Raw genomic sequence first — 14486 nt, 5'->3', positions numbered from 1 at the left:
ACTCACCCACTACTAGTGCATGTCACACTCTTCCTGTAAAGTTCACCCTGAACATATCCTCCAGACCCTCACCAACTCTAAAACTCTGGGCAAAACCGTCAATGAAAAAGACCTGGGTGTATGGGTGGATGACAAACTCATATTCAGTGGCCAGTGTCAGGCAGCTGCTACAAAGGCAAATAAAATAATGGGATGCATTAAAAGAGGCATAGATGCTCATGAGGAGAACATAATTTTACCTCTATACAAGTCACTAGTGCGACCACACTTAGAATACTGTGCACAGTTCTGGTCTCCGGTGTATAAGAAAGACATAGCTGAACTGGAGCGGGTGCAGAGAAGAGCGACCAAGGTTATTAGAGGACTGGGGGGTCTGCCATACCAAGATAGGTTATTACACTTGGGGCTATTTAGTTTGGAAAAACGAAGACTAAGGGGTGATCTTATGTTAATGTATAAATATATGAGGTGACAGTACAATGACCTTTCTGATGATCTTTTTAATCATAGACCGGTGACAGGGACAAGGGGGCATCCTCTACGTCTGGAGGAAAAAAGGTTTAAGCATAATAACAGACGCGGATTCTTTACAGTAAGAGCAGTGAGACTATGGAACTCTCTGCCGTATGATGTTGTAATGAGTGATTCAATACTTAAATTTAAGAGGGGACTGGATACCTTTCTGGAAAAATATAATGTTACAGGGTATATACACTAGATTCCTTGAGAAGGCGTTGATCCAGGGAACTAGTCTGATTGCCGTATGTGGGGTCGGGAAGGAATTTTTTTCCCCATGGTGGAGCTTACTCTTGCCACATGGGTTTTTTTTGCCTTCCCCTGGATCAACATGTTAGGGCATGTTAGTTTAGGCTATGGGTTGAACTAGATGGACTTAAAGTCTTCCTTCAACCTTAATAACTATGTAACTATGTAACTACTGGTATCTATCACTTTTTTCCTGAACTTTTCCCTCCTGAGCATATCCTCCAGACCCTCACTAACTACTGGTGCCTATCCCACTTTTCCTGAACTTCCCCTCCTGAACACATCCTCCAGACCCTCACCCACTACTGATGCCTACCACACTCTTCCTGTACAGTCCCCTCTGAATATCCTCCAGACCCTCACCTACTACTAGATCCTTTTGCACTCTTCCTGGATTTTCCCCTCCTGAACATATCTTCCAGACCCTCACAGAAGACTAATGCATGTCACTCTCTTCCTGTACAGTTCCCCCTGAACATATTCTCCAGACCCTCACCCACTACTGGTGTCTATCACGCTCTTCCTGAGCTCTCTTCTCCTGAGCATGTCCTCCATACCCTCACCCACTACTAGTCCATGCCATGCTCTTCCTGTACAGTTTCCCCTCAACATATCCTCCAGACCCTCACCTACTACTGCTGTCTATCACCCTCTTCCTGGATGGTACCCTCCTATACATATCCTCCAGGCCTTCTCCCACCATTAGCCTTGCTTACCTAGACAGAACTTTCCTGGAACCTCTAACTGCACTTGGCACAGACCATCACTGGCTGACTAAAGGGCCAGGAAAATCAACTGGTTATCCTTGGCGAGAAAACCCCTTACCTTAAACTTGTAGACATTACCAGAACTTTTCACCCCACTAATTTGTTATGACACACTTCATTCCTCTCATCAGCAGTTACCCTGGCACACCCCACCTGCCATGAAGACCATGCACCGGCTCCATTTTAAACATATCTTTTATAAATAAGTAAAATATGCAATTAAATTAAATGGACATCATGTCCCACATAACCTCATCATCACTCAACTTGTTGGCACTTTAAACTTTTGCAGTTTGACTGTACAAGGGGGAGTTCCAGCTAAACACAACAGAAGTAAAGAGATTATTTACCTATAGGAACTATTTTTTTATTTTAGGTAAATGCATGTAATTGGGCCTTAAAAAATAATTTTTACAATCGGATTTCACTAAAATCTTGCACCGTTTGCCTTCTATAGTCTTTGATTTGTACCGTTCTATTGCTGGCTGCAGAATGAGCTAACTGAGAATCCATTAGTCAGCTCGTTATAAGTCTCTGACAGGGAGTTTGTGACTCTTTCATCACTCTTTTTCTCAGCTCTTTTCAGCTCATTTATAACCACAGACCACATCAAAGTCTAATGTGCAGGGAATAAAAGCTTGTAAAAGCCGAACAATGCAAACATTTAGCAACAATTATTTTAGCCCCAAATACATGCATTAAAGTAAAAAAAATTGTCCCCAAAGGCGAACACAACCCTGGGAGACAAATATCCCCACTCTCTTACAGGATCCCTAACACGTCACCTAAGGCTGGTTTCACACTTGCGTTTTTGTCTGCAGTGTTTTTTGCACAAAAAACGCATGCGTTTTTCCCCCCTATATTTAACATTGAAAACGCATGCGTTTTTTTTGCACATGCGTTTGGTCGCGTTTTCAAACGCATGCGTTTTTTGTCTGCATGCGTTCATTTTCAAAAATGCTACCTGCAGTATTTTCTTGCGCGTTTTTTTGCCGCGAAAAAACGCATGCGTTTTTTCGCGGCAAAAAAAATGCATTACTGTCTATGTAAACGCATGCGTTTTTAAGCACATGCGTTTGTTTGCGCTAAAAACGCATGCGTTTTTATAGAAAAAAACCATAAAACACACTGAAAAGCCACCCACCACCATCAAGGTGATAAAGGGATCCAAACCCTAACCCTAATCTACCCCTAACCTCACCCCTAACCGTTTAATGAACATTTTCTGACAGTCATATTGCCACGTATTTAAGTGCCACGTATCACGTATTTCAGTGCCACGTATGCCACGTGCCACGTATTTAAGTGCCACGTGCCACATATTTAAGTGCCACGTGCCACGTATTAAAGTGCCACGTATTTAAGTGCCACGTATTTAAGTACCACATATTTAAGTGCCACGTGCCACGTATTTAAGTGCCACGTGCCACGTATTTAAGTGCCACGTGCCACGTATTTAAGTGCCACGTGCCACGTATTTAAGTGCCACGTGCCACGTATTTAAGTGCCACATGCCACGTATTTAAGTGCCACGTATTTAAGTACCACGTATTTCAGTTGCACGTATTTCAGTGCCACGTATTTCAGTCACGTTTAGGGTTAGGGTTAGGGGTAGGGTTAGGGTTTTCTTGTTTTTTCTTGTGTTTTCTTGTGTTTTTCTATAAAAACGCATGCGTCTAAAAAACGCATGCGTTTTACCGCGTTTACATGCGTTTTTCACACATGCGTTTTTTTTTAAAACGCATGCAGATAAAAACGCAAGTGTGAAACCAGCCTAACAGTAATGCGAAGAGAAGTTTCTAGGTTCTGTTATCTGTAACTTTACTGATCACGTCAGATGCATTTACTACCTGCATGAGTATCGGGACTCTTGTGATTTATGTGTCATTTGTGGATCGGTCATACCTGAAAATGCTGGAAAATCCAAAAGTAAAGTAAAGTCGTTCTTGTTCTTCTATCAAGTTTAATGCCACTCCTGGAAAACAGTGGATTAATACATGACGTGTGTTCTCAAGTTTTCATTAATCTGGCACCTGATGATAACTTGGATCTGCCTTGACATTATCATTAACGAAGGGTGTGACCGATGGAACTCCTACTGACTGCAGCCACTACAAAATCCCATCCATTTCTTCTTCTTATCTAGGCTGTACATCATCCATAAATTAATTGGCAGTTTTCAGAGATGTTATGACAGACCATTATCACACCCCTGAGATTAGGCAGAAATATAACTTGAAAGCTATGGCTCCCCTCCATGCAACATCTGTAATATTTATCACTGGTTATTTGTAATACTATATCCTACATTAGCCAAGAATGAAGCCAACATTTATAATGGGCCTTGTGGTCTAGTATTGGTTACTATTTGTAATACTGGTCTCTTTATTTGTGGCTAAGGAAATTTTTTGGCTTCCTCAGGCTCTAGGTCCAGGGTACTATCACCACTTCTGCACCATCGATGGTCCCCCCTCCTGAATATATCCTTCAGGCCCCAGTCCACCAGTCATCTTGTTTACTTGGGCAGTGCCCACCTAGAAATTCTAACTTCATTCGGCATTGCCTACCATTATCTCACTAGGTGCCTAGTCCCTCTTCTCTTGACCTTACCCGATTTTGACTCTTCTGGCCTACTCCAGTCACCTCATGATGACTCCACTCTTACTCTCACTGGGGTCGTTCCTCTTTATCTGGGACTCAGTGAGGTTTGGTCTTGTCTGCCCATTGAGCCAGTGGGAACACGAGGAAACTCAGGCAGCTATCTCTTTACAGGCCATTGGACAGAAAAACTTCCTTCTATATATACATGTTCTCCAGGGATTTTACACATATAACTTGAACAACACTTACTTTTCACATCATCTAGAGTCACAAATTCATGTTGGGTCTTCTTATGTTTGGGAGATTTAGTCATTCTGTCAGTGGTACTTCTTTCGGGAGATTTAGATCCAGGTCCCCAACGAAAGTCTGATCGTCTTAAATAATAGTGGATTAGGACACAAACATTTGCAACAAATGATAATAGATATCAGACACTGAATATTTGAGACATTTTTCAGTTGCTTTACTTCTGAGTTCACTTAAATGTAAGGATTTTAGCATTTTGATGAAATTGTGTGAACCCACCTGCCACAAAAAGGTCACCTAATTCAGGTGGGTTCTTACCCTGACATTATACCCGTGTAAGTGTTATCAATGTATAACGTGATTGAAAACCATGTCCTGAAAACTTATCAAGCATGTTTCTTAAAGGGGATGTCTCAACTGCCTAAATGGTTAAATTTGCAAAATGCTTGTAAAATCAAGCATCTGTGCAATTTATCTCTTATTAAAAATCCTCTCCGTGCCTGGGCTACTGGCCACCTCGTCAGTCTTATTAGTGTCGCTGGTTTCCTAAGCACATAGCATGCATTTGCAAACTGTTTGCTGTACAATTTGCAAGAGCTGTTCAGGATTGAGCCAGCTTCAGATTTTCAGTGCTTGGTTGATGCTGCAAGGCAAGGCCGCCTCTGCTTGCACCATGGGAGAGTGCACGGTTCAAACCAAATGGTCACGTCGACCATAGCATAGGTCTAAACTGTGAAAACTCAAGAGTGCAACGCTCCCCGGCAAGCAGGAAGCTAGATGACAGAATACCATCCTAAAGAAAGAAAATTAGTACAGCCCTTTAATTCGAAGGCTAAGCCATGGTTTCCAAATCTTCCAGAACATCAGGGAGGCTCCTGGAACAAAGGAGACCTACTACACTCCAAGAAAAGTCAGAAAGTCTCCTGGGTACTACTGAGCCTGTCTGAAACCTCCCGGACAACAGCTATTCCAAGTGGTTTCATCCATCAGGTCGACGACAGAGCAATTGGGTTTGAAGAAGTGGAGAATGGGTCTGGAAGGTCATGGTTCCGAAAAGGGTTTGGCTATCAACTAAATTTCCCAGATACCTATTATGAATTCTTGTCATCAAAAATATTCTATGGGATAAACCAAAATGGACTATGATATCAGCAGTGCTATTTGAAGTTCCTTGACCCCAGTGCAAAATCTACAAGACGCTCGCCTATTATGTAGTATTTGTCATACCGGTGTCTTCTCAGAGGGGTTTAACCATTGATGAATCAGGCAGAGGTTTTTGACTCTTCAAGGATCCGGACAACTGTTACTTCTGCACCCCCTATATCCGACTTCATAAATGTTTTCTCTGAAATATTAGTATCCATTTTTTATGCAGATTGACCAAATATCCGAATTCACCTTTTTTTTAAATAGTTATGAGAATCAATGGGGCGCTCACTGTTCTATAATCTCTGATTGACAGTTCATCAGTATTAAACATCTTTAGAATAACGACTTTAGTCTTTTTTTTATACCAAACCAGAGTTCACTAAGTGCTTGGTAAAATGGCATCACCAACTTCGCCCGACCATCTAAAATACTGACTCATGAAACAATACGGGTCATTATCCCTCTCTGTCCTTCCTGCTTACCATATATAAGGGTTATCTCCCAGCTCTGCACGCTATGGGAGGAAGAGTGCCCTTCTCCATGGTGGAGTTCGACATGTTTCCACCCAGCTTTTCCTGGAGCAGATAAACTCAGAGATGTCTGAACAGTAGATGAGCTATACCACGATCCATCTCTTCTCCGACTTTAAATATCACTCAACCTAAAGCAATGGCCTATTGTAAAGTCCTGCCAGATGATGGGCTATAAATGGACTATTGTGGTCTGGCAAGGCCGGCTATGCTGCTGGAAATCTAATACTATAAGGCCAGGATCAGCCAGTGCCAAGATATTATCATATTGTAAATTCTCCAATGTTCCAGTCATTGCAACAGAATAGATGTGATAATAGAAGACAGATCAGAACATGTGTTCCAGAAGATTATTTGCTATGCAAAAAGCAAACCAGAAGCCGTGTGTGCTGATATAAGGCTGCCATTGTTCTGCACCGACCACAGAAACACACCAGTTATGCATTTCTGATCCCTAGTGCTGGTCCACAATGCCTGCGTGATAACTGCACATAGATAAAGTATTGCACCCGTGAGATATTACGTACCGTACTAAGCAAAATAAGCTTTTTTTCAGTTGGGAGCGACTTGCAAACTGAACTTACATTTTATCAGAATTTTCGTCTCACATTAAATTCTGCAATCGCATGATGGGTGAGTTTCCTGGCAGTGGGACCACCAGCGATCATGCCTTTAACACTACCTGTGGTTGGCGATAAATGTTGCTCACGATCCAATATATTGTTTTTGAAGGTAGGAGAATTTAATGGGTCCATAGGATTTATCACCTATAACAACAGAAAATAATAAATGCTCGGTGTCCCACTGTCAGGACCCTCACCAATCACAAGATTGGGGAAAATAATGGGTCCATAGGATAGACAGAAGAGAATACTCTAAATTATAGTACGGGCACAATTATTTCTGAAATATTTGAGGGCACAGATCCACTATCCATAGGTCCATTACAAAGGTTGTGGGAACGTTACCATTTGTCCATATGAAGCCGAGATATTATGTTCACACCACATGTTTGGACATATGTGCTGAACCTGTGTATCAGCCGTATGTAGCTGTAGGACTATGATGCATGGTGCAGGTTTCCTTTTTGCATTCAGTTGTAGGTGACTGTACTTATAATACAGGTGAAGCAATTGTATCTGACATACAGTGGCCTGATTCATCCCAATACAAGACTCTCGTACTCCCCGCACATTCATCCTAGATCTGACGTTGCCAAAGCTTTAGTAACACTGGATCCTGGCAGGCATGTTCCTTCCATAAAATAAATGTAAAAGTATAAAATTAAAAAATATACCTTGTAAATTCAAGTGTTTTCGTTTCCTCTTTCCAGTACCATTTTCCTGGAAGAACTTTTTCTGTCTGTAGGTAAAATGATGGAGAAAGATAACATCTCGATTTTAGCTGTTCACACGTACAGAATATAGGCAGCTGAGGACATTTTCTGCAGCTTTTTTAAATAAAATGAAGAATAAGTAAAATGCAAATATCAGTAGAGGAGTTTTTATCCTGTGTAATTGTGTGTGTAATTGTAATTGTGTGTTGTACCATGAATCAGAGCCTGGCTGCGCGGATGCAGCATGAATCAGAGCCTGGCTGCGCGGATGCAGCATGAATCAGAGCCTGGCTGCGCGGATGCAGCATGAATCAGAGCCTGGCTGCGCGGATGCAGCATGAATCAGAGCCTGGCTGCGCGGATGCAGCATGAATCAGAGCCTGGCTGCGCGGATGCAGCATGAATCAGAGCCTGGCTGCGCGGATGCAGCATGAATCAGAGCCTGGCTGCGCAGTTGTAGTATGAATTAGAGCCTGGCTGCGCAGATGCAGCATGAAACAGAGCCTGGCTGCGCAGATGCAGTATGAGTCAGAGCCTGGCTGCGTGGTTGTAGTATGAATTAGAGCCTGGCTGCGTGGTTGTACATGAATCAGAGCCTGGCTGCGCGGTTGTAGTATGAATTAGAGCCTGGCTGCGCGGTTGTACATGAATCAGAGCCTGGCTGCGCGGTTGTAGCATACTAGCATGAATCAGAGCCTGGCTGCGCTGTTGCAGTATGAATCAGAACCTGGCTGCGCGGTTGCAGTATGAATCAGAACCTGGCTGCTCGGTTGTAGCATGAATCAGAGCCTGGCTGCGCAGTTGTAGTATAAATTAGAGCCTGGCTGCGCGGTTGTACATGAATCAGAGCCTGGCTGCGCGGTTGTAGCATACTAGCATGAATCAGAGCCTGGCTGCTCTGTTGCAGTATGAATCAGAACCTGGCTGCGCGGTTGCAGTATGAATCAGAACCTGGCTGCTCGGTTGTAGCATGAATCAGAGCCAGGCAGTGCTGTTGTAGTATGAATCAGAGCCTGGCTGCGCGGTTGTAGCATGAATCAGAGCCAGGCAGTGCTGTTGTAGTATGAATCAGAGCCTGGCTGCGTGGTTGTAGCATGAATCAGAGCCTGGCTGCACGGTTGTAATATGAATCAGAGACTGGCTGCGCGGTTGTAGTATAAATCAGAGACTGGCTGCACGGTTGTAGCATAAATCAGAGCCTGGCTGTGCTGTTGTAGTATGAATCAGAGCCTGGCTGCACGGTTGTAGCATGAATCAGAGCCTGGCTGTGCAGTTGTAGTATGAATCAGAGCCTGGCTGCATGGTTGTAGCATGAATCAGAGCCTGGCTGTGCTGTTGTAGTATGAATCAGACCCTGGCTGCATGGTTGCAGCATGAACCAGAGCCTGGCAGCGCGGTTGTAGCATGAATCAGAGCCTGGCTGCACGGTTGTAGTATAAATCAGAGCCTCGCTGCACGGTTGTAGTACGAATCAGAGCCTGGCTGTGCTGTTGCAGTATGAATCGGAGCTTGGCTGTGCTGTTGTAGCATGAATCAGAGCCTGGCTGCGTGGTTGTAGCATAAATCAGAGCCTGGCTGCGTGGTTGTAGCATGAACTAGAGCCTGGCTGCACTGTTGCAGTATGAATCAGAGCCTGGCTGTGCTGTTGTAGCATGAATCAGAGCCTGGCTGCGTGGTTGTAGCATAAATCAGAGCCTGGCTGCGCGGTTGTAGCATGAACTAGAGCCTGGCTGCAGTGCTGCAGTATGAATCAGAGCCTGGCTGCGCGGATGCAGTATGAATCAGAGCCTGGCTGTGCTGTTCTAGCATGAATCAGAGCCTGGCTGGGTGGTTGTAGCATGAATCTGAGCCTGGCTGAGCGGATGCAGTATGAATTAGAGCCTGGCTGCACTGTTGAAGAATCAGAGCATGGCTGCGCGGTTGTAGTGTAGGAGGGTGGTGCTGTTATGGACAGTAAGGAACACGCTGTTACTTTAAGAGACTGCACCCCCTTGTCTGGCAGGATGGAATGTTCTGCTTCTCCCCTGGGATATACTGTGTGAATGAACTGGACTGTGCAGATGGCAGGGGTGGAGCCTAAACAGTGTGTGTGAGCTGAGACTGCTGCAGAGAGAACTTTGTGCTTATAGCTGCAAGAGAGGAGAACTGTGTCCTGATATAGCTGCAAGAGAGGACCACCAGCCTGTAACGGAGTGGACTTGTGAGATTTCACAGTCTTTTCCAGGTGCAGCAAGGGTGGCTGTCCTGTGTTAGTTTGAGGAGCCACGAAGATACCGAGAAAGGGATTTACAGTTTCCAGGAGCACCTCCTGGACCCTGAAGCAAGGAGAAGACCACATTTCACGGAGCTGGCAGAAAGCCGTGAGCACCACCGTACTAGACTGTAGGGGGCACCCCGGGACTGGATCTGAGTCCCCAACATCACCGTGAGTTTGTTCCTGTTTCGAGCACACCTCAAGGCCTAGTGTAGGCTTCAATAGTCAGAACACGGCAGCAGTGAGGCCTGCTTAGTAAAGGCCAGGGATGTTATACGTAGAGTAGCATCATTCTTTGTTTATTGTTTGCATTTACTTGTGTTACATATATTGAGTCTGCAACAGTTGGAGCACTGTGCTATTTTATGGACAAGGTAAAGAACTCTTGTAAATTATCTTTTGCCATTGCATACCCCTGTTTGCATCTTCCTCATCCACTTCATTCCTTGCCTTCCAATAAATCTACCCTTTGTTGTTTGCACCTCATCTTGTGTACAGTAGTCTTCCTGCACCGTGGTGGTCCCCCGGCCATCGCTTCAGTAGCATGAATCAGAGCCCAGCTGTGCTGTTGTATTATGAATCAGAGCCTGGCTGCACAGTTGCAATATGAATCAGCGCCCGGCTGCGCTGTTGCAGCATGAATCAGAGCCTGGCTGCGCGGTTGCAGCATGAATCAGAGCCTGGCTGCGCGGTTGAAGCATGAATCAGAGCCTGGCAGAACAGTTGTAGCATGAATCAGAGCATGGCTGCACTGTTGCAAGATGAATCAGAGCCTGGCTTCGCTGTTGCAGTATGAACCAGAGCCTGGCTTCGCTGTTGCAGTATGAATCAGAGCCTGGCTGTGTTGTTGTAGCATGAATCAGAGCCTGGCTGCACTGTTGCAGCATAATTCAGAACCTGACTGCGTGGTTGTAGCATGAATCAACACCTGGCTGCGTGGTGGCAGCATGAATCAGAGCCTGGCTGCACAGTTGCAGTATGAACCAGAGCCTGGCTTCGCTGCTGCAGTATGAATCAGAGCCTGGCTGCACAGTTGCAGCATGAATCAGAGCCTGGCTGCACAGTTGCAGTATGAATCAACACCTGGCTGCGTGGTGGCAGCATGAATCAGAGCCTGGCAGAACAGTTGTAGCATGAATCAGAGCCTGGCAGAACAGTTGTAGCATGAATCAGAGCTTGGCTTCGCTGTTGCAGTATGAATCAGAGCCTGGCTGTGCGGTTGTAGCATGAATCAGAGCCTGGCTGCACTGTTGCAGTATGAATCAACACCTGGCTGCGTGGTGGCAGCATGAATCAGAGCCTGGCAGAACAGTTGTAGCATGAATCAGAGCCTGGCTGCACTGTGGCAGCATGAATCAGAGCCTGGCTGCACTGTTGCAGTATGAATCAGAGCCTGGCTGCACTGTTGCAGTATGAATCAGAACCTGGCTGCACTGTTGCAGTATGAATCAGAGCCTGGCTTCGCTGTTACAGTATGAATCAGAGCCTGGCTGCACTGTTGCAGTATGAATCAGAGCCTGGCTGCACTGTTGCAGTATGAATCAGAGCCTGGCTTCGCTGTTGCAGTATGAATCAGAGCCTGGCTGCACTGTTGCAGTATGAATCAGAGCCTGGCTTCGCTGTTGCAGTATGAATCAGAGCCTGGCTGTGCTGTTGCAGTATGAATCAGAGCCTGGCTTCGCTGTTGCAGTATGAATCAGAGCCTGGCTGCGCTGTTGCAGTATGAATCAGAGCCTGGCTTCGCTGTTGCAGTATGAATCAGAGCCTGGCTGCACTGTTGCAGTATGAATCAGAGCCTGGCTTCGCTGTTGCAGTATGAATCAGAGCCTGGCTTCGCTGTTGCAGTATGAATCAGAGCCTGGCTGCACTGTTGCAGTATGAATCAGAGCCTGGCTGCACTGTTGCAGTATGAATCAGAGCCTGGCTTCGCTGTTGCAGTATGAATCAGAGCCTGGCTGCACTGTTGCAGTATGAATCAGAGCCTGGCTTCGCTGTTGCAGTATGAATCAGAGCCTGGCTTCGCTGTTGCAGTATGAATCAGAGCCTGGCTTCGCTGTTGCAGTATGAATCAGAGCCTGGCTTTGCTGTTGCAGTATGAATCAGAGCCTGGCTGCACTGTTGCAGTATGAACCAGAGCCTGGCTGCACTGTTGCAGTATGAATCAGAGCCTGGCTGCGCGGTTGTACCATGAATCAGAGCCTGGCTGCACTGTTGCAGTATGAATCAGAGCCTGGCTGCACAGTTGCAGGGTGAATCAGAGCCTGGCTGCACAGTTGCAGGGTGAATCAGAGCCTGGCTGTGATGTTGTAGCAGAAGCTGATTACACGGTTGCAGAAAATCAGAGTCTGACTGCGCGGTTGCAGTTTATTCTAATGTTATCAGGATTACTTTATGTATGGACACTATATGTTGCCATTATATGAGCACTGCAGGGTAGTATCCATGTTGTGTGGTTACTGTGGCATTGTGCAATATAATACTTTTGTAGTGTATGGTGGTGGTAGTACTGTATAGAATTAGTACTTAGGTAACAACAGCAATGTTTTTCGGGGCCAAGTCACCATTGTACTGTTTTATTTTTGTTAGCAGGACAACATACTGCAATGCGCCTGTTATTATGAAAAGGGGCACATCAACACAAAGTATCGCACAGGGCATTATCAAATGTAAGTCCGAAATTGAGACCAGCACCGGTACTGTTTGTATTTATTACGTGGGTGTGTATATACCCCTTGTAAATGACCTTACAGCTGGCAGGTTGACAATCACATTTGTAACATAATCTTCAATTTATTACTTACATATAATATTATGCTTTTTTTATCTTTGTAAAAAGAAACCATTGGGTAATATTAGATTATAATATTATATGTAAATAATAAATACTTGAAGATTACGTCACATATTTGCCATCTGTAAGATCATTGACTAGGTGAACGCCAGGTATAGCTACATTGTATTCATACCACAATAAATACATGGAATTGTATAAATAGTAGCAGGATATTTCATCATATTTGATTTTATTTAAAAATTTAACTAAAAAGTGACTTCTAGCAGCAGGCAAGGTCGGTGTATCTCTAGGGATGTGTCTGAGGGGGAGATCCCTTACCTGCTCCATGGACGGTCACCAGACCGGACTGTAACCAGTGTTTGTCTGCGCTTCTGTGTCGCCTGGTAACTATTCTATTGTCGCAGTGAATGGGCCGGACGGAGCCAGAGGCGCGGGCACACGGGCTTAGCTACAGCCGGGGGCAGGGATACAGGATTAGATGCAGCTCTGTCGCTGCTGGTCTGGGAGACAGACAGGAAATTAAAAAGAAAAAAAATAGGATAGAACAAAACGTCCCGATGTTACAATGTTTGAACCATAAACCTGTGTGTCAGTGTTCGGACTGCGATAATGATCATTTTCCATATTTGTACCTTTCATCTTGGGGACATTACAGATCATTAGTTGTCACCACTCCCTGCAGTTTATTTAGAAGTTCACTGCCAGCTACTAATTCCCATTACACAGGATATAGTGATTATAGGAATCAGCCAGATATTCCATATTACCAGCCTGTAAGCTACGTATAACGCAGCGCTGAATACACCGTCCACATCTGCTGTATCCAAACCCCAAATCAGCGGCTTGTGGAAATTCTTCTTTGTTATTTTACAATGTTGTAAACAACCATAATGAATATGTAGAAAAAGTGTACTCTTATGCGGCCCCACTGAACTTACCGAATGTGTCGTCAGAAAATAACCAATTGTTGAAATCAGATGTTTTTTTTTAATATTATAATCTTTATAAAAAAAATGCTAAATAATCATACTGGGCACAGGGGTTAATTTAGACTAATATTTCCTGCCCTTCTGAGACGTTTTCTGCAGCCTCTATCAGCAGATGTCACAGCTCACCTCCTCCCCCTCTAGTACAATGACTGATAAAACCTCTATACACAGCTGGTTACACAAGATCCAACATTCACTATATGTGATGTCACAGCTCACCTTCTCCTCTACAATCACTGCTAACACCTCTATATACAGTAGACTACACAGCATCCACCATTCACAATAGGTGATGTCACAGCTCACCTCCTCCTTCTGTACAATGACTGATAACACCTCTATATACAGTAGATAACACAGGAGCCACCACTCACAATAGGTGATGTCACAGCTCCCCTTCCCCTCCTGTACAATGACTGATAACACCTCTATATACAGTAGATAACACAGGATCCACCATTCACAATAGGTGATGTCACCGCTCCCCTCCTCCTCCTGTACAATGACTGATAACACCTCTATATACAGTAGATAGTACAGGATCCACCATTAATAGGTAATGTCACAGCTCACCTCCTCCTCCTGTACAATGTCTGATAACACCTCTATATACAGTAGATAACACAGGATCCACCATTCACAATAGGTGATATCACAGCTCACCTCCTCCTCCTGTACAATGACTGATAACACCTCTATATACAGTAGATAACACAGGATCCACTATTTACAATAGGTGATGTCACAGCTCACCTCCTCCTGTATAATGATTGATAACACCTCTATATACAGTAGATAACACAGGATCCACCATTCACAATAGGTGATGTCACAGCTCATCTCCTCCTCCTGTACAATGACTGATAACACCTCTATATACAGTAGATAGCACAGGATTCACCATTCACAATAGGTGATGTCACATCAGACATTGTACAGGATGAGGAGGTGAGCTAACACCTCTATATACAGTAGACTACACAGCATCCACCATTCACAATAGGTGATATCACAGCTCACCTCCTCCTTCTGTACAATGACCGATAACACCTCTA

The 14486-nt window shown here is 44.6% G+C and overlaps 1 protein-coding gene across 4 annotated transcripts in view; it reads right to left on the bottom strand.

Annotated features, from left to right (window-relative positions):
- Nucleotides 1-13061, bottom strand: part of PPP1R36 (protein phosphatase 1 regulatory subunit 36) — a 48544-nt gene extending 35483 nt beyond the window's left edge. The window contains exons 1-4 of one of the 4 annotated variants that reach the window (XM_077266133.1): nt 12761-13061; nt 7356-7420; nt 4383-4507; nt 3438-3507 (exon numbers count right to left, since the gene is read on the bottom strand). In XM_077266133.1, coding sequence (XP_077122248.1) covers nt 3438-3507; nt 4383-4507; nt 7356-7420; nt 12761-12769 — 269 coding nt within the window. In that variant the 5' untranslated portion in view covers nt 12770-13061. Of the gene's footprint in view, nt 1-3437; nt 3508-4382; nt 4508-6740; nt 6824-7026; nt 7314-7355; nt 7421-12760 lie in introns of those variants that run through there. The other 3 variants (XM_077266125.1, XM_077266140.1, XM_077266151.1) reach the window with 3 other exon arrangements.
- Between the last annotated feature and the right edge of the window lie 1425 nt (nt 13062-14486).

This window comes from Ranitomeya variabilis, chromosome 1, assembly GCF_051348905.1.
Source record: "Ranitomeya variabilis isolate aRanVar5 chromosome 1, aRanVar5.hap1, whole genome shotgun sequence".
NCBI lineage: Eukaryota > Metazoa > Chordata > Amphibia > Anura > Dendrobatidae > Ranitomeya > Ranitomeya variabilis.
This window is presented reverse-complemented; position numbering and strand designations above follow the sequence as displayed.